Genomic DNA, 25,891 nt, shown 5'->3' on the forward strand with positions numbered 1-25,891 from the left:
TCAAATGTTGGAAAAATATATTTACATGTCGATGCAAAAACACCTTGTTTTTGGAAGCAAATGATACAAAAGCATTATTTTTCTTCTCTATTCCAGATAAACATCATATTACTTATACTGAAAACAAAGTTCTGGGTAAAGGCTAAGTGCAGGGGTGTACAAATCACATTCAAGTGCATCTATTCAGCACAAAACTGCAATCTACACTGATCTTTAAAGGGACAGTTCACTCAATAAACAAATCTGCTATTATTTACTGACATCCAAACCTGTTTGAGTTTCCTTCTTCTGTTGGACACAAAAGACATACAGAAGATTAAACAGCCCCTTCGTTTAACAAAACAGTATTTTTTATTTCAACAATGGATGTCAATGGCTGTTTTCCCCATCATTCGTCAGAATATGTTGATTTGTGTTCAACAGAAGACTTTCATAAACATTCAGAACCACTTGAGCGTGAGGAAATAAACAATCAGGAAATGTTAAACGGTCCCTTCAAGCTAAACTAAATGTACTTCCATTGACTGATAGTGGACTCGGATACTAGATTACTTCCTCTGAGGACTGTTTTTCACCTGTAAGTAAGATGAATCCAGATTATCAGGCTTCCTTGTGAAAAGCCAAGGCCTGCAGGATAACAGCGTCTTCACTATTACATTATGAACGCGGGCAAACACATACAACAATAGAAATGATACAGCAAAACTAACAGACCTGAAAACAAATGATCCAGAGATGAAAACAGTGACCTAACATTTTTCTCCACAAAAAATATATTTGTAGAATTTACATCCAGACGGAAGCAGCAGGCTGCACTTCTGACCTCATGACAAGGATTCAACATCCATGGTAATGACCAGAGGAAGAAGAGATTTAAACATCGCTAAATTCTCACAAATCTCAGGTCATTTTTCACAAAAAAATGTAGATTTTTCCTCAAAGAAAACCAAGCCTGTTATGTCTTACTAAGATTGATCAGATTATAATATTTAAACATACTTATCCCCAAAAGTTCATACTGCAATACCTATCATTACTTCACTGCATATTTAATTTAAAAACCATTTAAATCTAAATTGACACAAACTTATACATTAAGCATTTTTTTTGCCACATTTACAATAACGAAATTTACAAAAACGCATTTTATTACTGAAAAGATCCAGATATACTAAACTTATTAATTATCCATCTAAAGTAAACAAATATTACCCTGATAAATGCTTCACAATTCAAACAGCATCTTGCTTCATCTTCTGCATTACAGCAAAGAGAACTTTTGGATTGAGCACATTCTAAAATGGTCTTAAAGGGACAGTCAACCCAAATACTTTGATGAATGTCGTTCATCTGTTGAACACACAGGAAGATATTCTGAAGAATGTTCCAAAATCGTAGCCATCAACTACCATAGTAGGAACAAAAATTGCTATAGAAGTGGATGCTTATTTATTTATTATCCATATCTTCATTTGTGTTCAAAAATCAAAAGAAACAGTTTTAGATTATTTAGAACATTTAGAAGATCTAGAACATTTAGAAGATCTAGAATGTTCACCAGATTTAGAATGTTTAGAAGATCTAGAATGTTCACCAGATTTAGAACGTTTAGAAGATCTAGAATGTTCACCAGATCTAGAATGTTTAGAAGATCTAGAACATTCAGCAGTCTTAGAACCTTTAAAATATTTAGAACATTCAGCAGATTTACAATGTTCAGAAGATCAAGAACCTTTAGATGATCTAGATTCTAGAACGTTTAGAAGATCTAAAATGTTTAGAAAAATCTAGACCATTTAGAAGCTCTAGAACGTTTAAAAGACCAAGAACGTTTAGAAGATCTAGAATGTTGAGCAGAATTAAAACGTTCAGAAGATCTAGAACATTTAAAAGATCTAGAATCTTTAGAAGATCTAGAACGTTCATCAGATTTAGAATGTTCAGAAGATCTAGCACCTTTAGAAGATATAGAACATTCAGCAGATCTAGAACATTTAGAAGATCTAAAACAGGGGTGTCCAAACTCGGTCCTGACGGGCCGGTGTCCTAGAGAGTTTAGCTCCAACCCTAATTAAACCCTGAACACCTGAAGCAGCTAATCAATCTCTTACTAGACATACTAGAAACTTTCTGGCAGGTGTGTTGAAGCAAGTTGGAGCTAAACTCAGCAGGACACCGGCCCTCCAGGACCGAGCTTGGACATCCCTGATCTAGAACCTTTAGACGAATTAGAACATTCAGCAGATTTAGATTTTCAAATGATATAGAAGAAGAACATTTAGAAGATTTAGCGGGTTTAGAATGTTTAGAAGATGTTTAAAAGATCTAGAACGTTCAGCAGATTTAGAATGTTTAGAAGATCTAGAATGCTCCAAAGATCTGAGAACGTTGGAAAGATCTAGAAAGTTTGGAAGATCTAAAACACTCAGCAGGTGTAGAAGATTCAGAAGATCTAGAATACTCAGAAAACTTAGAAGATTCAGAAGATCTAGATCATTTGAAGGATCTAAAACCCTCAGAAGGTTTAAAACGTTCAGAAGATCTAAAAGATTCAGTAGATCTAGAATGCTCAGAAGATATAGAAGGTTTAGAAGATCTAGAATGTTCAGAAGGTCGAGAACGCTGAGAATATCTAGAATGCTCAGAAGATCTAAAAGGTTTAAAAGATCTAGAACATTTGGTAGATCTAGAATGCTCAGATCTAGAAGGTTTAGACTTTGAGGAGCAGCATATGAGGACAGAAGTTTCCCTTTTAAGTGATCATGACTTTAATGGCATATTTTCATTTAGGTGAAGTAAACATATTTGTAATTTTGATGTGAAATATGACCTGGAGGAGAATTCCTGCTCACTGCTCCTGCTTCTCCATGGCTGTTCCCGTCACCAGCAGCAGGTTACAGGCCATGAACTGCACATTGAGAATGTTACTAGTGCTGCCGGTGTACTGTCCAATCAGCTCGCTGCTGCAGCCGTCGGTGGGGGCGGAGCCATGAGCATTGCGAATGTCCCACACACGCACAGTGTTGTCCATAGATGCAGACGCCACTAAACTGCTGTCCTGGCTGAAGGAGAGGCTGCTGATGGTGTCGGTGTGTCCACGCAGATCCTTAAACAAGCCCCCAGATGCCAGATCCCACAGTTTCAACCTTTGATCCTCTCCGGCAGATGCTAAATACTTTCCGTTTGGTGAAAAAGCGAGCGTCAGGACGGGTCCGCGGTGCCCGGTGAACAGCCTTACAGACGCCCCCTGCTGGGTGCTCCACAGGCGTACAGTTTTATCAGTCGAACCCGTCGCAATATAATTAGAGTTTGGGTGGAACTTAACACAGTCGACGTCCGAGAGGTGGCCGGCGTACAGACGGAGCGGATACGTGCGCGCGAAGCTCCACAGGCGAGCGGTGCGGTCGTGGGATGCTGTGGAGAAATACAGGCTGCAGGGACTCACGTCTACATCCCATACAGGGTAAGCATGACCGCGGTACAGGACGGTGTTTGTGAAACTCTTGAGGTCCCAGTAGCGAACTGTGGAGTCCTCCGAGCAGGACAGCAGGCCAGAGGCATCCGTCAGGAAGGCTGTGCGGTACACGGGACCACTGTGTCCACGAAGGGTCTTTATCTCACTGCCTGAGGCGTCCTCGTCATCCGCCTGAGGGGAAAAATTTAAATATTTATCTTAAAAAAGTCAGTGAAGTTGAATAATTAACCCTCCTGAATTATAAGCCACTTGTTTATCGTTTCCCCAATAATCGTCTTTGCGTTAAACAGAAATTGAGGCTCATAATTTAGGAGGGCTAACAATTCTGCCTTTAACTGTATATACCCCCTCAGCTTATCAAAATGAGTGCGTCTGCCAGAGTTCCCTCACCTCCTCCTCCAGCACGTCACAGGCCAGTCTGATCTTGGACACGTCGGCTCTGTGTGGTCCTGCCTTCAGCTTGCGGGCCCTCAGACTCCAGAGCTTCACTGCAGAGTTATCGAAGCCGGCCGCCAGCAGGCGACTGTCTGCCGACACCTCAGCAGTGTTCAGCAGCTGCTCAGTGTGCTGGAAGGCGTAGAAGCAGACGGTGGTGAGCGACGGCGGGCCCTCACGCACACGCTTTATACAGTCCTGCAGATTCTCCAGGGCCGCCTCGTTCTGCGGTAAACCTGCGGGCACCTCCAGCCGCTCCGCTCCTTCTGAACCGTCCACTGATGCCCATGTGGAGGAAGAAGAAGAGCTGGTGTTTCCTGTGCCGACCCCTGCACCGTACAGCTGATAGTCGGTTCTCTGCGCTGCCGTCACCTCCACCTGAATAAACACAGGCATTAAAGTGATTACAAGAAATACATAAGTGCTGGATAAACAGCAGACATACACTTTACCTTTTCAGTTCTGAAAAAAGGCCGCCGCATAGGTCTTTAGCTGTTTAGCTTCACCGCTCTGAACAAAGTTAGCACTGCTATTCTACAAACAAAGCTTTAACGTATACGAGTAAACCCCTGACAGATCTCTCATTTAGATTAATATTGTCTAAAGGAAGTTTTACAGTGTTAGATTTGTGCATTTACTGTAGTCTCTCACTATAATGCAGTTCACCTTTCGTTGTCTCGCATTTTTGTGAATTTTTTTTAATGCAATTTTACAGTCCAGGGGCCTCATGTATCAACGCTGCGTACGCACAAACACTTTGCGTACGCCAGGTTTCACGCTCAGAATCGCTCACGTTTGGATTTACTAACGATGAACTGAACGTGGGAATGTGCGCAGTTTCACGGCAGCTTCATGGCAGGCGTACGCACATTTTTTGTGCGTGTCTGTTTTATTTCCATTGGCGACTCCTAGAGGCAGTTGTGTTAAATTCCTCTCTACAAAGTGTCTAAGCCTTGCAATGGCAGCTGTATGAAACGGGTTCATCTAGCAGGTATATAAGGTTTCCATACCATACAGTTGACCAGCCAAACATTAAAGCGCAATTTGCAGCGTCGCCTGTTTTCCCAATGTAATCTGAGCGATCTACTGCACGCACATTGCTATAAAGACACTATCTGAAGATGAATTTGCATGCGTGAATCAGAAACATTTCCATTCAATAAATGTGCAAATAAAATATGATGCACAAACTTATTAATGATTCCTACTTGTCTTTCTCGTGATAAATAGTAGGCAAAATCTGGTATGTAGCGGGGGGGAGAAGAAAGAGTTGATCAGACGCTGGATTCGAACCGAGTTCATGCTCGAACATGTCAAAACATGTTGACATGCGTGTTACGAGCTGCGCCACTGAGACTGTTAAAGGTGCTACAACATTTTACACCTATAAATCACACTATTTCTTTTTTAATTCACTCAGTGCGATGTTCAGACCCAACTGTGTTAACCGCATCAGCTAAACTCTCCCACTCTATTTTTTTCTTTTGTTGTTAATTCCGGAGAACAAACTTGCAAATAACACAGTTTTCCTCCGGTTTACCTCCGAAAGCAGCACCTCCAATTCACATTCTGTTCAAAGTTTCTCTTCTTGCTTGCTTTTGCCTTTGCTTTTTCGTTGGGTTTTGCCAAAGTAGAGTCATTAGCATATTCATACGGGGGAGGAGGCAGGGAGGGGTTTTGCACTTGGCATGTTGCGCTCAGTTTCACGTTCATTCAGATGTACAAAAGAATATGCGTGAGATTCGGCGTACGCACATTTACAGCTTTGTGCGTACGCAATGTTTTAGTATGATTTCCACGCAAGTCTTCGTACATGAGGCCCCAGGACACCAGCCCTCCAGGACCGAGTGTGGACACCCCTGCCTTAGAGTTATTCCGGATGCTCATACCTGCAGATGTGCGGTGAGCACCCAGCAGATGGCGCTGTTGTCTTCACTCTGCAGGTAGCGCAGCAGGTAATTGTACGCTTGATCTGTCAGGTGAACAACATACTTGTGGTCCAGCAGGGCGCACAGTTTAGGATTTGTGGTCACATCCTGCAAGATGAGAGGGAAAAAAAAGAAAGCAATGCCAGAAATGAATGAAATATCCAATGATGCTGTGAACTCAATCAGACAAAATGGAATATAAATAATTAATTAATTAAATAAAAATCGCTTAAAACAATATTAAAAAAAATTCAAAATCAAACAAAAAGTGCTCAGGGGTAACCTAAATAATATATCAGTGCTCTTTGGGTAAGAGATTCATCAGAATAAAAAGCAAAAATCAGCCCAAGGCACTCGAAAAATGTGGAAAAAAATATTTAAAAATTATTAAAGTATTATTATTTAATTATTAAATATACAAGACACAGAGTTTCTAACAGTAAAGCATCAGACCTGTAGAGTGAGGGCTCCTCGCAGCAGGTCCACGATGGCCTTCTGTTCAGGGTCCTGCTGGAAGAGCGAGTGAAAGCGGCTGTAGAACGAGTCCAGCGCCCCCTTCAGGCCACATCGGGCCATGTGCAGGTGCAGGTAGAGGAAGAGCGGGAACAAGACGCTGCTCGCCTCCTTTACCAGAGGCCCTTCAGCCTCTGACAACAGAAAGAAGCGCTGATGAAACCACAGCAGCTCAGATAGACAGTGTGCTTTAAAGATGATCATAGTGTCAGACTGTTTGATACATTGAATGGAAGCAATGGAGTTAATTATGAGCCTGCCCTGCAATAACGCAGTTATCTGCATGTATAATATATAACAAACATATACAACATAATATACAAATAAATAATGCTATACACATATAATTTAATATACAACAATAATAATATAATACACTGCATAATACACTTTAGTACAATTCAAAAACACTACAGTTATTTTTCATAAGTGATTGCAGTCGTAAATTACAAGTCTGATTTGGTTTAAGATTTAATTTAAGCAACCGCTTATTGGAAATATATTAGGAAAATCTGACAAAACAAAAATCTGCAAAAAATGAGTTTTTAAAATATTGCCTTTTCGAATTTCTATCTGAAATATATATTTTTAAAATTATAGCAATAATTCGATATTAATTACTATTTTAATATTTATTTCATGTTGAAATTATATTTAAAAAATCATATCATTAATAGTTTAAAATGAATTGCCATTATAATATTTATTTTGTTGAATTTAGATTTTAATTTAAATATTAATTTATATATTCATGTTATATTATTAAATTTTTTTTAATGTTTTAATATAATTACTAACTGGACTATTCAGTATTAATATTAATTCAGATATTGTCTTATCTGACTTCTAGACAAATGTGTGTGTGTTTATGTATGTATTTGTGTGTTTATGTATGTATTTGTATGTATATGTGTATGTGTATATATATATATATACATTAATATTTTCACATTTATTTAATGTTGAATTTATATTTTAAAATAATATTAATTACTAATTAAATATTTATTATTGAATTTATGTGTCAATTTTAATATTAATTTACATATATATTTTTTAAGATTTACTTTTGGCCTTTATTAGATAGGACAGTATTTAGACAGGAAGCAAAGTTGGGGGGAGAGAGAGAGAGAGAGAGAGAGAGAGAGAGAGAGAGAGAGGGAGAGAGATAGGAAATGTTGAATCTCGAGTCGGGATTCGAACTTGGGACGCCCTGATGTGCTACTGCACCATATGTTGGCGCGGTAACCATTAGGCTATTACGCCAACATCAGTTTGCATTTTAATATAATATACTATTCATATTTTAAAAAACATTTCTAACATAATTTCTTATCAGAATATTAAATATCATGCATCCCGGGTAGGGATTATTACCCTGTAGGAAGGAGCGTAGCCTGGAGAACTGGTTTTCGTACTGCTGAGGGTCCGCCTGACACGGGGCCGCGGACACCACATTGGCACAACTCGACTCCGTCTGAACTGCACAGGTCAGAAACACAGGGAAACAGTCAAGATGAGCACTGCCCAATTCATTATTATTTACAGTCACAGTTTAGGTCACAATCATTAGCCCTCCTGTTAAAATATTTAATTCTTTTATATTTTCCCAAATTTCTGTTCAACGGAGAGATTTCTTTTCAACACATTTCTAAACATAATAGTTTTAATAACTCATTCCCAATAACTGGTTTCTTTTATCTTTGCCATGATGACAGTAAATAATGTTTGACTAGATATTTTTCAGGATACTAGTGTTCAGTTTAAAGTGACATTAAAAGGCTTAACTAGGTTAATTAGGCAAGTCATTATATAACAGTGATTTTCTCTGTAGACTATCGAAACAAAATATTGCTTTAAGGTGGTAATAATATTGACCTTAAAATGTTATTTAAAAAAATTAAATCTGCTTTTATTCTAGCCTAAATAAGACTTTCTCCAGATGAAAAAATATTATAGGAAATACTGTGAAAAAATCATTGCTCTGTTAAACATCATTTGGGAAATATTTGAGAAAGTAAAAAAAATTCACAGGAGATTAAATATGAATAATTTGGTTTATTTACCTGTCAGACTGGCCGCCATCTCCTCAGCGGTTTGTGAGAGTTTTGCTCCTTTCATTGATCCATCAGTGTCGATATACTGTCTCCTCTTCAGGTACTGCGTCACCGCATACTGGATCTGCTCCGTCCGGACACGCTTCATCTCCTTAAGAACGCACAGAATATACACAAAACATCAAGCACTCGTAGGAGGGAATCATGAATAAATATCATGACAGGGGAATCATATCAGCTTTAATATTTCATTCATTTCTGATAAAGTGGTTTTGACGTCACAATTACATGCGATTTCAGACCCAATATTCAAAGTAGCATGCTAAACAATATAAGGACCGTGTTGCAAGTTGTCACAGTATAAAAATGAATGAATGTGCGAATATTAAACCAACTATACCTCAATATGTTTAAGCTCAAAATATATATTTTTAGAGCGTACTTTGAGTGTTTTAACGTTACTTATATCCCTGTGTGGTTTTTGCTTACTCTATGTACGCACTTGATAGGTTAGGTCTTATTTACAATATACCTGTAAATATACAAACTTTGACATCTGGTATTTTTGTTCCTACGACAAATGTAAATGTCTGTTTTTTTTTACCCCAAAATGTTTAAAATATCTTGTTTTGTCAAGAATAGACAATCATCAAAGTTTAGCACTACTTCAATGAGATTAAATGATGATGAAAAGTTTTATTTTCGGGTGAAATACCCCGTTAATTTTCGCGTAGTGAATGAAACTTTCGCGTCCGCATTCAAACTCTGACGTTGTTCAATTAATGCTGCCAAGTTAGTGGACTCACTAGTATTTGAGATACAGCCATTAGGAGCAGGTTAGATTTTGTGCAACGCAACCAAAGCGATGAAAGGTGAAAAGTCAGAACACAAATCAAATTTACGAGTTTCTTAACATAACATATTTTAAATAGACTAATTGAATAAATCAAGGCTACTCAAGAGACTCCTGCAGCTGCGCGGCCTCGACCATCATCACGTTTCTGGACTTCTGAACACAAATACACTAAACTTATACAGGTTTATAGCTCATCAACAGCTTAGAAAAGATGTTAAACACCTACTGCATAATCCGCGAATGCCTGTCCTGGAGAAAAGTGCTGTTTTATGCCATGAAAGAGGCTCTGAGGCTGACCGCTACTCTTCTCCACCGCAGCTCCATTGGTCGCGCTGTTTTCTTCTTCGGCGCTTTCTCTGACGGCGCGCTGAGATTGTAGGTTAGGCACTGCGCCATCTAGCGCATCGACAAAATCAACAACTGACAGTGTTTTAAATGGGAAGTCGACTTTACTGAAACACTTAAAGTGTTTGTTTACTGAAGTTTGTTTGTTTTATATATATGTATTGAAACTACATTTTCCAAAATCCTGCTGTTGAGAATGACCATTAATCCTAACTGAAGTGCTGTTTATTGTAACACTGTTCCAGGATCAGTTTCGTGTCTCAACGTCCTCTTTTCTCTATTTGAGAAAAGATTATAAACGGTTTCAGGATCAGCTGCAGAAGAGCGCATGCGCAGTTCTATTATGACGCGTATTGTGTGCGCGTCTGACTTCAGTGAGCGCGCGGTAAACGGCTTTTCCCGATTTTGTATCGCATTTCGTCGCTTCTGAACGGTTTCTGCTTGTTGTAAACGGACTGTGGACCGGGTATGTTTTCTCCCCGCGGCACACCGGGCTCAGGCCGCAGACAGGCGCCCCGGACCGGCGGACGGAGGAGTGTGAGCGCAGTTCAGCCCGGACTGCTGTTTTCTCCACGCCGCTCCGCTGTGACAGCACGGTAAAAACACAGTAAACACTCTGAATTAACAATGACATGCTGGTGTTTTAGATGTACATCCTAATGATGATATATATATATATATATATATATATATATATATATATATATATATATATATATATATACTGAAAAATTATTGTATCAAAATTAAGTGTTATTAACGTCTTGTCCAGTAAATTTAATCGTAAATCAATTACACTTCATATTTTATATACATATATTACATGTAATATTCATTTTATTGTATTAATATAAATAATTGTAGCAATAATAATATACTGTCTGTCTGATATCTATCTATATCTGTGTGTGTTTTTGTGTGTGTGTGTGTGTGTGTGTGTGTGTGTGTGTATACATACATGCATACAGAATAAAAACAACTGTCACTACTTGGCAATTTTTATTATTATCTCTGAATATTCTTATGAATTATTGTTATGTCTTGTGTAAAATGTCATTTATGTACATTAAGTAATTTAACTACAGTTTTGTTGTGCAAAATTACAAAAAAGTGGCATATTTTTTATGTTAATATTAATGTTTAGACCACAAAATACAATGTTTTAAATTCTGAACAGTTAATATATCAATATTTAATTGCAATAACCCTGATTTTTTTAAACAAACAAATGAAAACATTTCTTATTCTGATCAATTGACATTTAAAATCAGAAGAAAAACGCCCTTTAAACAACAAATATTAATATTTAAATCAATTGAATACCTAGTAAACTGAAGGAAACTGAGGCCGTCATTAATATATATATATATATATATATATATATATATATATATATATATATATATATATATATATATATATATTACACATTTTCTGATTGTTTTTTGTGTAGTGCTTTTCACAATATTCATTATTCAGGATAACTTATAGAACATAACTTGCATAATTATTCCAAAATACATTTTTATTTGTATTACTTTGCTAAATATGTATATATCAATTGGTTTTCTCTCTTCTAGATCTACTCCCACGCGAGTTCAGAGTCATGCTGTCGTCGAATCTTATAATTTTGATGTCCAGACTTTCGGATCATCTCTACCTGTTAAAGTCATGGAGGCGCTGACCATGGCTGATGGTGACACTCTTTGTTTTTATAGATTTCGACTGTGTTTTAGAGTCGATCCAATGATTTGAGGTTCTCTAAATGTTTGTTTCCTGCAGTGGACGATCAGATCTCAGTGAAGGTGGAGGCATCTGGTTGGGCTTGGATGGTTTGTGGAGAACGGCTGATCGTCTGGAAAGTGTCTCAGACGTCTGTGGCGAAGGTCAGAAAAGAGACAAATGTCCAATAATATTTTTTTCTTCTGGAGAAAGTCTGATTTGTTTTATTTTGGCTAGAATAAAAGCAGTTTTAAAAGTTTTTTAAACCCATTTTAAGGACAATATTATTAACCCCCTTAGCAATATTTGTGTTCGATTGTCTACAGAACAAACCCTCGTTATATAATAACTTGACTAATAACCCCAACCCGCCAAACTAACCTATTTAAGCCATTTAATGTCACTGTAAGCTGAATACTAGTATCTTAAAAATATCTAGCCAAATATTATTTACTGTCATCATGGCAAAGATAAAATAAATCAGTTATTAGAAATGAGTTATTAAAACTATCATGTTTAGAAATGTGTTGAAAAACTTCTTTCTGTTAAACAAAAATTGGGGGAAAATTATAAGGGGGGCTAATTCTGACTTCAACTGTATGTACTTTTTCTTCACAATAAAGTACATATTTTTAGGACTTAGTATAAGTAGGTGAATTGGGATGCAGTATATAATTACCTTTTGTGTGTTGTTCTGCAAACATCATGCTGTTTTATTTTGCCGTTCAGCTGTCGGTGTGTAAGGACCTGCAGCTGCCGTCCAGTGAGTTTGCATACAGTGCTGATCTGGTCTCCATCAGTTCCTCCGGGCCGCTCGATCTGGCTCCCATTCAGGTGAGCTCCTGCATCTGCACATGAGCATCAGAGGAGATTTCAACCCTGCAAACATCAATGCAAATGTGCTTCTCACAGTCCAGCAGATTACAAAAAAGACCAATAAAAGGCTATATTCTTAACAAATGGCAAGCAGATTGGGATCAGTGCTCAAAAAATAAATGTTTTGATATGTTTAGCCAGTGGAAGGAAGAAAATCAAACATTTTTCAACTCAAGACATGATGAGGTTGTTTCCACGAGGTGGTGTATTGGACTCACAGGCATTTACTTAAAGGAGAACGAGCCTCAAAATGTCAATACTGCAACAGAAACCAAAGTGTTAAACATTTAATTTTTGGAAAGTGCTATTTTTAATGTGATCAGACAACTAAATAAAGAGATTGTTAAAAGAAAAGTCTCTCTCTTTCTCACACAGTCCATCAGTGTTTTGGCCGTATCTCCTGATGGTCTGGTCCGCTTCTGGCCCAGTCTGGCGCATGAGGGGTCTTACACTGAGATCTCTCTGGACCTGAGCGGACACTTGTCCAACTATGTGGCCGCTGTCAAGGTAAAAACCAGACGTTTTCTCTTTGCTAATGCACTTTAACTAGGAAGCTTGTCTCGGATTTTATTCTGTGGGGAATTTAATTGATCTTTAGTTCACTTTTCTGAAGGTATTTTTATAACTGTTTTCAAATACTGATTTATAGTTTTTAGCAAAAAATTAATTGTAAAAATGTTATAATCTAGCTGCAGCATGCATTTTATCGCCATGAAAATAGCCATAGAAGCTGCAATGGCATTAAACACAAACTAAATGAGTTAAATGAAATCTGACTTAACCAAAATGATGTGATGTGACTGATCTGATGTGCCAATTTTTAAAATAGTATTTTTATTTGTTAAGGACACATCAAATTGATCAAAAGTCACTGCAGCATAAAGAAGTCTTAAAGGTTTTTAGAGTAATGCTGTTGATTTGACATTTTCTATTCCTTAAATCAAAGAAATCTTTATTTAATTAAAAAAACTATATTAATATTTATTATATTTAAGCAGTGGTGATTGAGAAGCAGAAATAAATAATAATTTAGCACTTAATACACATTTCATGGGTGCTTTGTCATCACAGGAATACATTACATTTCAAAATATACATGTCAACATACATTTAATTATGAAAATTAATTTATGTAATATAAGATATATGCAAACCACATCTTGAAAATAAATCAAATAAAATTATTTCATTAGTTTATTCTGATCTGACAAAAAATTTTGGTACATGACATTTGTGAAATCCTGAGACGTGTATATACTTTAAAAACAAGTCTAACTCTAATAAAACATACCCCTGTTATCCTATTTGACCAGTAGGTAATACACTCAAATGACAGAACATTTACTTCTCTTTTATTTATTTATTTTTTTTGTATGGTTACAAAAAAATAGCTGAAGTTAAAATAAGATTTTTATATATATATATATATATATATATATATATATATATATATATATATATATATATATATATATATATATATATATATATATATATTTATTTATATATATGTTATGTTAATATAATATTTTAAAAACTTTTTTTTTATTCCAAACCATTGACCATTATTGTGCTTAAATATGTAATTATTCATGTGATGTATATATGCTTAAATGAACTTTAAAGAATGGAAAAAGGCTTTTGTATGAATTTTTCATCTTCATTCAGGGTGGGAGTTTCATCGTGTCCTCATACCGTGGTCACCTGCTCCGGCTCTCTGCAGATTCCTCTGGGAAACTGCATCACAGGCCTGTCCAGCAGGGTCAGGGGATGCTGTCAGGCATCGGCCGCAGGGTTTCCAGCCTGTTTGGGATCCGTGGCCAACCAGCCGACCTCTCTGTCAGTATGAGTGTTTTCTGTAAATCAGGGTTCCCACAGAATTTCTTAGATATCAAGGAACAGCCATTGTGTACTGTTCAAATTGACGACCTTTTCGTTATTTTCGTGTCCATTGACTTCCATTATAATCACATTTTTTGATTGCCAAGACATAACAGCATGTAATCATGCACTGTTGGTGTTTTGTTCCTGTTGGGACGAGGTAAAAAATGTCAATTTTACTGTTTTATTGTTAGGTCAATTTCAGAACAGTGTAGAATTTAAACACTCTTGAATCTGCATTGCCATTAATATTTGACTCTTTTTGTGTTAATGTTTTGACACTGTTGGTTTTTTAAAAGTGTTTAATTAACACTGTGAGTGGTTACCATATATATATATATATATATATATATATATATATATATATATATATATATATATATATATATATATATATATATATATACATACATACACATGTATATATGTGTGTATATATATATATATATATATACATACATACATGTATGTATGTATGTATGTGTGTGTGTGTGTGTGTGTGTGTGTGTGTGTGTGTGTGTGTGTGTGTGTGTGTGTGTATATATATATATATATATATATATATATATATATATATATACATACATACACAGTTTTAGAGTGTTGAAATTAACTCTATAGGTATTAATTTCCTGATTTTACTGTTTATTTTTACCTGTCAGGTGTTCAGTGTGCTGTGGGTGAAGGCGTCCAGCTGTCTCTACTCTCTCAGCTCATGTGGTCTCAGTAAATGGGAGGTGGATGAGAACAGCGAGACACAGGTTTTGAGCTGGAGCTCCAATCAGATCATCACTGACAGCATCACCGACGCCATCTGGGTCAGTAATGTTACATTGAATTAATGTTACATTGAATTAATGTTACATTGAATTAATGTTACATTGAATTAATGTTACATTGAATTACATTGATTTTTTTTCTTTTAGGGGTAGTTCAACCAAAAATGTAATGTACACTTCATTTACTCACCCTCAAGCCATTGGTTAATGTATGTGTCTTTTTTTTGTTCAGTTAAAAACTTTTTATCCAATAAGAATAAGTAATCTGACATCTTTAGTGGCCTCAGGGTGAGTAAAATAATTGTGATTTTTCATTTTGGGCTGAACCATTCTTTAAATAATTCACAGAATCTAGCAGCTTTATATTGATAGGTTTTTAAAATCCAAGTATAATAGATTTTAATTGCAAAAAAATTTAAAAACAGTTACATTTATTTCTTTCATACATATTTTTTTTCTACCTGAATTCTGACATTTAGATTATTTCTTTTTTTACTGAAGCACCCCAAATGCGCTGTTTGCATTTATTATATACATTTTTTTATTATGTGCATTAGTCCTCAAATGTTTGAGGGAGTTGTAGGATTGTTTTTTTTCAAGTCTCCACAAATGAAGATATTTTTAATTATCAGTTTCTTTTCCGCCACTGAATGTCTAATCAAAGCTTCATAACATTCATAAACAGATTTAATTATGAGCTTGATGGATTTTTTTATCACATAAAGTATCCATTCACATGCGTCATTTATTTTCTTCTTCTTGTTTCTTCTTTTCTTATTTCTATTCATTTTTTGTTTAGTTTGTTTTGAAGTGCCAGAGTTTTGACTAAATGGACAGAAATCTCCCAGATTTGATTGGTGGACAGTGTTGTGTTGTGAAGATGAACAGGAGCATAAGTGATTTTTATGGTGAACTCACTCTTTTTATATTTTGTGCGATATCCTTCATTGGTCTTCTAGGATTCAGAAAGCAATTACTCGGAGATCAAGAAAGGAGTGAACGTCTTGTATCTGGACATGCAGCCCAGCAAGTTAGTATATGTAATAATAATGCTGAGTAAGCATGTTCGGTTTATACTGCAATGCATATTAGTGCTGCAACATATTAGAAACATTTGCAATTATTTTGTTTTGCCAATTTATATATATATTGCGATATAAATATAATTTCACCACAGATCATTTTATTAGCTCTATTTGGGAAGATTTCACTCATTTAGATCGACTGGGATGATCAAATCTTTTTCGATGCATAGTGCATTTGCATAAATTATAATAAATTTCAAGCAAAACTAAATAAATAAACAGTGCTTTATATTTCTCTGGGGAGTCTAACAGTATTCAAGTAAATAAATTGAACAGTCAAATGTAAATAAACATGGTCATTGTGTATGAAAAATGATAAAGTTTATTGTGTCACATTGAATCCTACGATGTGACCGCTGCATTGGATGTTTAAACGATATATTGTTCAGCCCTAATGCATATACTGTAATAGCTCATGCTAGCATCTGACTAGCTCTGTGTGTTTCTGTAGCGCAGGGCTGGTGGTGCTAGCAGCCGCCTGGTATCCGGGCGATACTCCATGTGTGGCGTATTTCTGTCTGGTCACGCTTGCAGAAAGCATAGTGCCGTCGCCAGACCTGCTCACAGTGGAGGTCACCAAATACAACCCACCATTCCAGGTACACCATTGTAATTTTTGTTTTTATACATTTATATTTGGCAGATGCTTCTATTAAGACAGGTGGAGTTATATAAATAACACATTTGATGTTTTATTTACTTAAAGGGGAACTGTTATGCATAAATCACTTTTATACGGAGTTTGAATACATCTGTGTGGCTGCAGTGTGTGTATATAACCAGCTTCTAATGGTAAAAATGTATTAATTGTATTTTTTATAATCACACTTGATAAAAGCAGTCTGCAGAAACACTTTGACATTCTCCCTTTGTACGTGTTATCAGAGGGGGAAAGCCCCGCCCATTATCGATGATCCCTCCCTCATTAGCATAGACAATCCTGAGTGAGAAGCAGCCGTCGGCTACACACACATATATTATGTCAAAACAAACTATTAATTATAAATAATCTTTGCCCAGCACTATAATTTTTTTAAATAAACATATATAATTATTGGATTTCGGTTATTGTTCATGTAAACACAAATAATTGGTATCAATAACAGCTATAAAAAAAATCTATACAAAATCTGTTTTTCTCTGTCAGAGTGAGGAGGAGCTGTTGAAGACACGTTTGGTGTTGCCGGATCCGTCGAGTCCGGCTGCGTATCTCTATAATGAGGAGCTGGTGTTCGCCTGCAGCACTGGAGCCGGACGAGGAGGACTCGCCGAGGAGAAAATCCTCTTCAGCTCTCCAGGTTTGACGCTCGGCTGCTCTTGTGTTTGTTATTAGTGCTTCTTCACTCTGTTTTTAGGTCCAGACTTGAGATGCATTTATATTCTATCACTTTCACAGGCTATTAGTCATCAGTGTGTATTGGGTTGTTAAAGGGATAGTTCACCCAATTTTTTGCAGGGTAACCTTATAAGGAACAAAAAAGGTCTATGCAAGTCAATGGTTACAGGTTTCCAACATTTTTAAAAATATCTTCTTTTGTGATTTAATAGAAAAATTTATCTTGTAAAGGTTACAAATGAGTAAAAGGTGAGTAAATGATGACAGAATGTTCATTTTTGGGTGAACTGTCCCTTTAAATAGTTCCTTCAGTTTGTAGACTGCAGGTGAAGTTTGGAATAATTAAGATATTTTAATGTTTAATTTCTCTTGTGTTCTCTAAGGATGCATTTATTTAATAATAAAAGAAAATCAGGCAAATTTGGCAAATTTGTCTGTGCATATCTATTCAAAATGTAATTTATCACTGTGATTCAAAGCTGAATTTTAGTGTATGATGACACTTTGTCATCTTTGGGTGAACAATCCCTTTAATACTATTACTTTATTACTACTTTCATTGTTATTTTTACTCATATTTTTGGATTGTTTTGGTTGAAAGCTGAAGATGAATGTGCTTTATAAATAAACTGTGCTTACTGTTGCTTTTGTGGGTGTTTTGTGTGTGTTTCAGGTGACCGTGTGCGTGGCGGTGGGGTCTGCGCTGATCTGCCGGTGTTTTTCTCACAGAACAGTGGACTGGTTGCTGTTTTAGCCAGAGAAACTGCTTCTCTTCTGCCCGAGACCATGGAGGACTCGCTCTGCACTTCAGTTGCTGGACCTGGACCTGAGGTCTGTAGACCGTTTCTATAACTCACATTATGTTACATACAGTGTTGGGAAACGTTAAAAGACCACTTTAAAGTTTTTAATTTCTCTGGGTTTTTGATATATGTATATAGCTATGTGTTAAGTAAAATGTAATTTGTGCTTTATTCCATAAACTACAAATAGCATTTGTTCCACATTTTAAATTAAAATATAATCATTTATTTTTCTTCTGGAGAAAGTCCGTTTTTAGTTTGGCTGTAATGAAAAATATATTTAAAATAATAAATATTTATTATGAATTTAGTTGTTAAAAATATTGTTTAAAATGTGTTGGAAAAAAATCAGTTAAACAGAACTTTGGAAATATTTGAAAGAATATAAATTTGACATTTTGAAGAAATTGTAACTTTATTAAATAAAAATATTAACATTTTACTCACACTAATACCTAATAAATCTAAAGGAGCTCAGAATTTTCATATAGAGAAATCAAATACATAAATTACAAACTCATCAAACCAATATACTGTTTGTCATTCATTACATACATATTTGTCTTGTAATGCAGTTCACATTGTACAACATATTGTTTTACTTCTAATTAATTTCATTTTCTTTTAGGGCACTCCATTAGAGACGCCACCCAAAATAGACATGGTGGCCCAGGAGGACAAAACCAAACTTCTGAAGCAAGCGTTCCTGCAGTTCTGCCGGTCGGTTTCTGCTCTCTGCTTAAATCTTTAACACTATTAGACAATGTTTATAGACTGGGAGCACTTTGATTGATGCTTTTAAAGAAGAGTTTGAAGTTATTTACCATCCATTGGATTGAAAAATTATATCTAATATTTGTAATGTCATATTTGTTAATTATTGTATAATTTCCTATTGAATTATGAATTTATTGGTCACAGTTTTCAATAGGGTTTCATTAGATAAGGTATTTACTAACATATGAACAAGTGTGAACAATACTTGTACACTATGCATTAATCATAGTTAATTATTTACTAATGTATCATTAAAATTCCAAATTCATGCTTGTTATGTTAACTTTAGTTAGTGAACGTGAACTAAGAATGACCATCTTTATTTCCATTAACTAACATGAACAAATACTGTAATATATCAATTGTTCATTGTTTGAGAATGTTAGGAAGTGCATTAACTAGCATTATCGCTAACACTTTAGTTTAGGTCACAATTCATGGTGTTAACAAATCATAAACTAACATTACTAGCTTAACAAACTACCAATTAGCTGTTTATTAATAGGTAGGGAGGTAGATGTTGGGTTTAGGTTTTGAGTAGGATTAGGGATGTAGAATAAGGCCTCATACAGACTAGCAGTGACTTTGTAGCTGCCTGTCGCTCTGGGTGGCGACCTGCTGCAAACACAGGTCTGTGTAGGTCTATACAGCATGAATACAACCAGCCTCTGAGTAAGCTGAGAGAGGATCACGAGTTCCACTGGTGCTCCTTTTGACTGTTGCTCAAAATAGTCGCTCTTAATTTGCATAAAGTTGAAGGATTCTTAACTTTGTCGCATCGTTCGTAGACGAAGGTGCCGGAAGTCGCTGACTCTCCGTTGAAATGAACGGTCGCTTGTCGCTTAGCTGCTGCTAGTCGCTTGATGTGTGAATGAGGCTTAAGATCCTACTTTATAACTACTAATGAACAGTTAATATCTTTATAATAGGCAGGTAATAAGCCAGTAGTAAATACCATGAATTGTGACCTGAACTAAAGTTGCAGAAACACTTTGACATTCTCCTTTTGTACGTGTTATCAGAGGTGGAAAGCCCCGCCCATTATCGATGATCTCTCCCTCATTAGCATAGACAATCCTGAGTGAGAAGCAGCCGTCGGCTACACACACATATATTATGTCAAAACAAATGACTAATTGCGAATAATCTTTGCCCACAACCTAAAGTGTTACCTTGTTGTTATTTTTATGGAATATGTGTCTATCTATAATAATCTTGCCATGAAATTGGCATAAGTTGGCAATGTGGCAATAAATAAACAAGTAAATCTGTTCTGCTTGTGTTTGTTGTGAGGTCAGTAACTCACTGATGATGATGGTGTGTCTAATCTGCAGTCATGATCTGGTCGGAGCTCAGAGTATGGTGGACGAGCTTTTCCCCAGTGATGGAGAAGGATCTGCTGATCTGGATACTGTGGTCACTCAGATTGATCTGGATCTGGTGGATGATTATCCTGCATGTGACCCTCGCTGGGCCGAGTCTGTTCCTGACGGTGAGACATGAGCACACAATTACATTTCGTTTTTGAGCTGATTAGTTAGATCTTCGAAAGCTTAAAATAATCCTGAATTCATGCACATACATTAAAGAAAAGGTTGTAAAATATGAAGAACATGATTTATTATGTATGTTAAAAAAATATGTACTATGATACCGCTGTTATTAATGGAATCATTAGAACTATTAAATGCTACTATTAATAGTTTACATATATATGACTGGCAATGCTAAATTATTATCTGAAAAATGTTAGTATTGATGCTATTATTTATTAATTAATAAATGTTTTGAACACTGTTATTATTTGCCAAAAAGTGTTATAAGTCTCTCAGATAATGACGATGGTGATAATAATCTTAATTATTGTTTAATTGACAAAATAAATAATTTGGCTTAAGTATATAAGTAATATGTAAAAACAATATAATATACAAAAAATAATTATACTTTTTTTGGGGTTTTATTTATTTATTTCTAACAATTTATCAGTTTTTGTGTAGTTTCTAGTCAAAATACATCTGTTACAAAACTGGAAGACTCGATTTGGTTACAACACGGGTGTCAAAGCCAGTTCCTGGAGGGTCGCAGCTCTGCATAGATTAGTTCCAACCCTTATTAAACACACCTGATCAAACTAATTAAGTGCTTTAGGCTTGTTTGATACCTACAGATAGGTGTATTGAAGCAGGGCTGGAACTAAACTCTGCAGGGCTCTGGCCCTCCAGGATTTGACTTTGACCTGACTTACAATATCCTAATCCTCTCCTAGTTAAACTTAAAGGACTGGGTTCCCAGACAGGGCTTAGCACAGGCCAGGGTTAAGTCATAGTTCAATTAGGATATTTGAGCATTTTTTTTAAAAATGTGCCTTAGAAAAAAAAAATCTGGTGTCTATCATGAGACAAAACAAAGGCACTGATATATTTTAAGATCAGTCAGTGCAGGTTTCTTTCAGTTGAAACAGCTTAAGAAAAATAGCATTTCAGTCTGAGACGAGGCTTAAGCAGGAGAAAATGTTAAATCTAAAGTTGTTAAATGGTCAGTTTCTATACACGATTGTGCATGTTTTGTTCTGTAGAGGGCGCTGGATTCACACTGACGTCCCTGATCCTGCTCCATCAGTTGGAGGATAAGATGAAGGCTCACCGCTGCCTCATGGACTTCCTGCTTCAGGTTTCTCAATCAGCACAATATCTGTTTTCAGCATCTATATCAGGGGTCACCAACATGGTGCCCGCGAGGATCACATGTGTTGCCCGCGGGCCTGTTCTAAAAATAGCTCACCATAGCGCCACTTACCAGTAAACTTCATCTAATATAGAAGTAATAATTTAAAAGTGTAAATATTTGCAGACATGTATAAAAATAAAGTGTTGCACATGGATACATTAAATACAGGGTATTTCCTACCCTGTTAAATCATTGTTGATAACTTTGAGAATCATTAACATGATCAGTGTCTTCACGTGGAAGAATATCATTAACTATTACCAAAAACATAAAGTATAATTAAAAGTAAAATGGGCAAATTTGTTATTTGAGAAGTGTTTATCAAACTGGTAGCCCTCCACATTAATCGGTACCCGAGAAGTAGCTCTCAGTTCCATAAAGGTTGGTGACCCCTGATCTACATCGTAATGTGCATATTCACAATAGTCACATCACAAGATATGCAAAGTTTAATCTGAATTATAGTTGACCAGGAGCTACAGAATTGCATTTATTACAGTATTTATACTGAATTCTGCCAAAAAAAAAATCGTACTTAGAAGTTTTGTCTTGTTCCTAGTCCAAATATCTACATTCCAAAGGTAAAACACAGGGGCAGTTTCTCAATTCCAAGAACGCAGAGAACAGACTAGCATTCCTGTGGAGAGCGGTCTTGCCGGGTGTCCTCGGAAGAACGAAATCTGCAAGGACAGAGAAGGCGTCCTGTGAGAAATGAGATGCTGCGTTCTTCCTGATGGTCACGTGACCTTCACGTGTTTTTAATGCAAAAATGCTTGAACATTAAAGCATTCATGCAACAATTATTGTTTTTCCCCTTTTCAAAATATATACTCTGCTTAAAACATTATAAATATACTCTGCACAATCTAAATAAAATAGATTTTAATACGAATTTCAGCAAACAAACACCCTTAATGTGTTTATTTTTTTATTAAGATGTCAATGGTAATGTTTATATTCACCGTTTCATTTAGGGAAACTCCTGAGGTAAATAAGTGATATCTCTGAACTTTTAAAATAAATCTATATAAAATGCTGCGCTTCCCAACTCCTGTCGCAATGACTTCTGGGACTTCTAGAGCAAGGTCGGTGCAAAGTGCATCAGTTTGTCCTCGATATCAAGAACACATCCGGGAAGTTTCACGCGTCCTCTGTTCTTGCGGTTTTGAGTATTGGAACTGAACTTTGGCAGCTGATGATGCCGTTACATGAGAAAATGAGGACACAAGACCGCTGAAGAATGCATATTGATAAACAGCTAGGGTGTCCGCAGAGTCTTAAAAAGTATTAAAATTAATAAATCAATGTAGAGAAGTTTAAGGCCCTTAAAAACTATTAAAAAGTCTTAAATGCTATTTTGCAAGGTAATATATTGTATATCATTTTTGATTTTCGAGTTCTATAGTTTCAGCTGCTACCCATATCAAACACACCTGCCTGTAATTATCAAATGGTGTTCAGGTCCTAATTAATTGGTTCAGGTGTGTTTGATATGAGTTGCAACTGAAATCTGCAGGAAGGTGGCTCTCCAGGAACAGGATTGAGCACCCCTGTTATAGGGTTTCAAAATGTATGGAAAGAGTCTTAAAAAAAGGTCTTAAAAGGTATTCAGTTTTCACTCTGATTCCTGTATATACTCTGAAACAATATTTTTTTTTTGCTTCTCCCACTGGCAGACTGACTTGTTTTAAAGAAAATCAAAACAATATTTTACTTGATATAAGAATTTTTAGATATTTGGACTAGAAACGAGACAAAGCAAAGTAAGGAAAGCATTTTTTGCATTGTGATTATTCAATTTCTGTGCCTGAATACTGTTAGACTCCCCAGAAAACCGTCAAATCGAGCTATTCAAACCATCTTGTAATCTGTATTCATATCACAATATTTATTGCCTAAAAATAAAACATCGCAATATTCGATTTTTCCAATATCGCGCAGCCCTACCACACAATCTGTAAAACACTCTTCATCCTTCAGACGCCATCTAGCAATGTGTTTTCTCTGTCTGCTTCATAGACGGGCCTTCTAGACCGTCTCACCTCCACAAAGGTGCGCTCGTGCCCAATGGCAACACGACTGCTGCTCTGCGAACATGCGGAGAAGCTCTCGGCCGCCATCGTGCTGAAAAACCATCATGCCAAACATCCTGAACTGGTGAACACAGCCATCCAGACGGCATTGAAGAAGAACAGCACAGACACTCCGACCAACCTGACGCCAGCGGATGTGTTCTTCAGAGAGGTGAGAGACTGGCTGTTTCTCAATATGTGCCTTCTTGCATCCTTACTGGATAAACAGTGAGGAGTATAATGACAGCTCATTATACTCCTTTTTAAAACACTTGATTAAATGTTTCGCTTTAATATTTTACACAAAGCATTATGGGATGCAGGAAAGCAGTGGATGTTTCTCTGTGATTGATCTCATGTTTGTGTCCGCAGGTGTCTCAGATCTCCTCCATCTTCGAGTGTCTGCTGGATGAGGAGGAGAAAGCTTTGAAAGAGCATCCGGACGCGACTCGATGGGGCGAGGTGGTGCTCAGCGTTAATGACATCATCAAGGTGTGCAGCACTTTTTCTCCTGTTTATTCATTTATGCTCTTTAATCAACAATCCAGTCAATCTTTCTTTATTTAGTGGAATATATTTTGCTGTGCTATTGGTCAAGGCTGAGCGATTCTCGATTAATTTAACTCTATTACGATTAATGAACAATTCTTTCATTTATGTATTGTTTGCCCTCTCAGCGCCACCCAAACTCATCAATGCTACCAAGCCGACTAATCACAGAGCTTGCACTATGCGTCGTCACAACATGTAGTTACATTTTTTGAGAGGTTAGTGTCGGCATCAGTCACAGCGAGGGGTATGCGACCCATGAAGGCTGCACCAGACCATATGCTGTGCTTGACGCAGAAGTGTAAACAGAGCGGGGTCACATGACTTCACACGCAGTAGGGAAAGTAATTCAAAAAAAATTAAACTGGAAAAAATAGATCAATTATAGGTTCTGAATGCCGATTTCGATTACTTTTTGATTAATCGCCCAGCCCTGCTATTGATATACACGAAGCTGAGTTTGGAAACTGGGATAATCTTTTCAGGGTTTGTTGCAGCTTGAATAAAAAAAAATAAAAAAAAACATGAAACATTCATTTGAGAGTTTTTTTTCTGACATTATGGATGTCTTTATTCTCATTAAACATCAATTGAATACATTAAATAATACATCAAATATATTCACAAATACAATAACATCTATTATTATTATTATTATTTTTCCATTTTCTGGGCAGAACAACTCGGCATATTAATTTAAATTATTAATTATTTTGCTCTTTGTGTTACGATATTATGTATGTTATCAAGAAATTATACACTTTACTTGATATGGAGGAAAATCTATTCCCAAGTGGGCCGGACTAGTAAAATCATGGTATGTATAACTTAAAAACAACAACGTCAGATTGTTTTCTTTGTCTTAATATGATCAACGTAAAGCTGGAGCCGGAGGACAACACGATATCACGGCAATTCATAACTTTTGACTAAGTTGAATTCATACGATTTCATTTGTACAATTTATCACGAATTGCTTATCCACCAATGACGGTTGGGTTTATGGGTGTGGCTGCAATCGCTATTGCGACCAATTGGAACAGCAATTTTTTTTTATTCAAATGCAGCTCATATTTATACTTTACAGAATCATCTTGCGAGCCGGATTAAACCTGTTTGCGGGCTTTATCCTGCCTGTAGGTAGTACGTTTGACACCCCTGCTTTACATTGTATAACTATTAAGAAAACAAAATATAAGAACATGAGTGAAATGATGTCCCATTGTCATTCAGCATAACAGATATATTTATGTAAAAATTAAGCATATTTATGATATTACTTGTCCCAAATATCTAAAATAATCAGTAATCATACTAAATTAATAAACTATTAAAAATGATTTCAGTCAGTTATCAATTCTCCACCTTAAATTGTTCTCCTATGGACGGCCTTAATGCTAATATACATGGACATTTAAGCCACAATTTTAAAATCATGAGGTCTGAAAGAATGCCTTGCGTTTTCTGTGAGTTTTTCAAATATATTCAACATTTACTAATTATTTAAGATATTTTATTTGGTAAACTATACTAAATTATTAAAATATTAAAAATCATTTCAATCAATTATTTAAAAAATCTGTTAAGATCTTGTCGCATCTTTGTCTAAAAATGCCTTAATGCCAATATACACGGACATTAAAGACTTATTTTAAATTCATGAAGTCTGAAA

At 36.0% G+C, this 25,891-nt stretch overlaps 2 protein-coding genes across 6 annotated transcripts in view; one reads left to right on the top strand and one right to left on the bottom strand.

Moving 5' to 3' along the window:
- Window positions 1-12,144, bottom strand: taf5l (TAF5-like RNA polymerase II, p300/CBP-associated factor (PCAF)-associated factor). 4 transcript variants are annotated; one of them, XR_015475538.1, is made up of 8 exons: window positions 9,491-9,610; window positions 8,418-8,559; window positions 7,729-7,833; window positions 6,292-6,485; window positions 5,800-5,946; window positions 3,866-4,288; window positions 2,202-3,646; window positions 1-2,030 (listed from the first exon to the last, which is right to left on the bottom strand). XR_015475538.1 is itself a non-coding variant. In XM_087235228.1 (7 exons), the coding sequence occupies exons 2-7, from the start codon at window positions 8,554-8,556 to the stop codon at window positions 2,849-2,851; spliced, it is 1,806 nt and encodes a 601-aa protein (XP_087091354.1). In that variant the 5' UTR covers window positions 8,557-8,559; window positions 12,011-12,144; the 3' UTR covers window positions 1-2,848.
- The window catches only part of nup133 (nucleoporin 133), a 23,478-nt gene continuing 7,520 nt past the window's right edge, over window positions 9,934-25,891 (top strand). The window contains 16 exon segments of one of the 2 annotated variants that reach the window (NM_213531.1): window positions 9,934-10,205; window positions 11,190-11,305; window positions 11,392-11,495; window positions 12,061-12,165; window positions 12,583-12,714; window positions 13,876-14,046; window positions 14,751-14,906; window positions 15,827-15,897; window positions 16,404-16,551; window positions 17,100-17,250; window positions 17,962-18,119; window positions 18,720-18,811; window positions 20,203-20,360; window positions 21,447-21,541; window positions 23,618-23,842; window positions 24,043-24,162. In NM_213531.1, coding sequence (NP_998696.1) covers window positions 10,078-10,205; window positions 11,190-11,305; window positions 11,392-11,495; window positions 12,061-12,165; window positions 12,583-12,714; window positions 13,876-14,046; window positions 14,751-14,906; window positions 15,827-15,897; window positions 16,404-16,551; window positions 17,100-17,250; window positions 17,962-18,119; window positions 18,720-18,811; window positions 20,203-20,360; window positions 21,447-21,541; window positions 23,618-23,842; window positions 24,043-24,162 — 2,130 coding nt within the window. In that variant the 5' untranslated portion in view covers window positions 9,934-10,077. 2 annotated transcript variants of the gene reach the window in all.

The sequence above is a fragment of the Danio rerio genome, chromosome 1, assembly GCF_052040795.2.
Source record: "Danio rerio strain M-AB ecotype USA chromosome 1, GRCz13ab, whole genome shotgun sequence".
NCBI lineage: Eukaryota > Metazoa > Chordata > Actinopteri > Cypriniformes > Danionidae > Danio > Danio rerio.

What these genes read in the sequence shown, in the direction of transcription:
- taf5l (XM_087235228.1), bottom strand. Translation starts at nt 8,556, where the DNA reads ATGAAGCGTGTCCGGACGGAGCAGATCCAGTATGCGGTGACGCAGTAC. An exon ending in GAGGAGCCCTCACTCTACAG is followed by an intron (nt 5,947 to 6,291) that starts GTCTGATGCTTT and finishes CTCATCTTGCAG; the next exon opens with GATGTGACCACAAATCCTAA. An exon ending in GTGACGTGCTGGAGGAGGAG is followed by an intron (nt 3,647 to 3,865) that starts GTGAGGGAACTC and finishes TTTTCCCCTCAG; the next exon opens with GCGGATGACGAGGACGCCTC.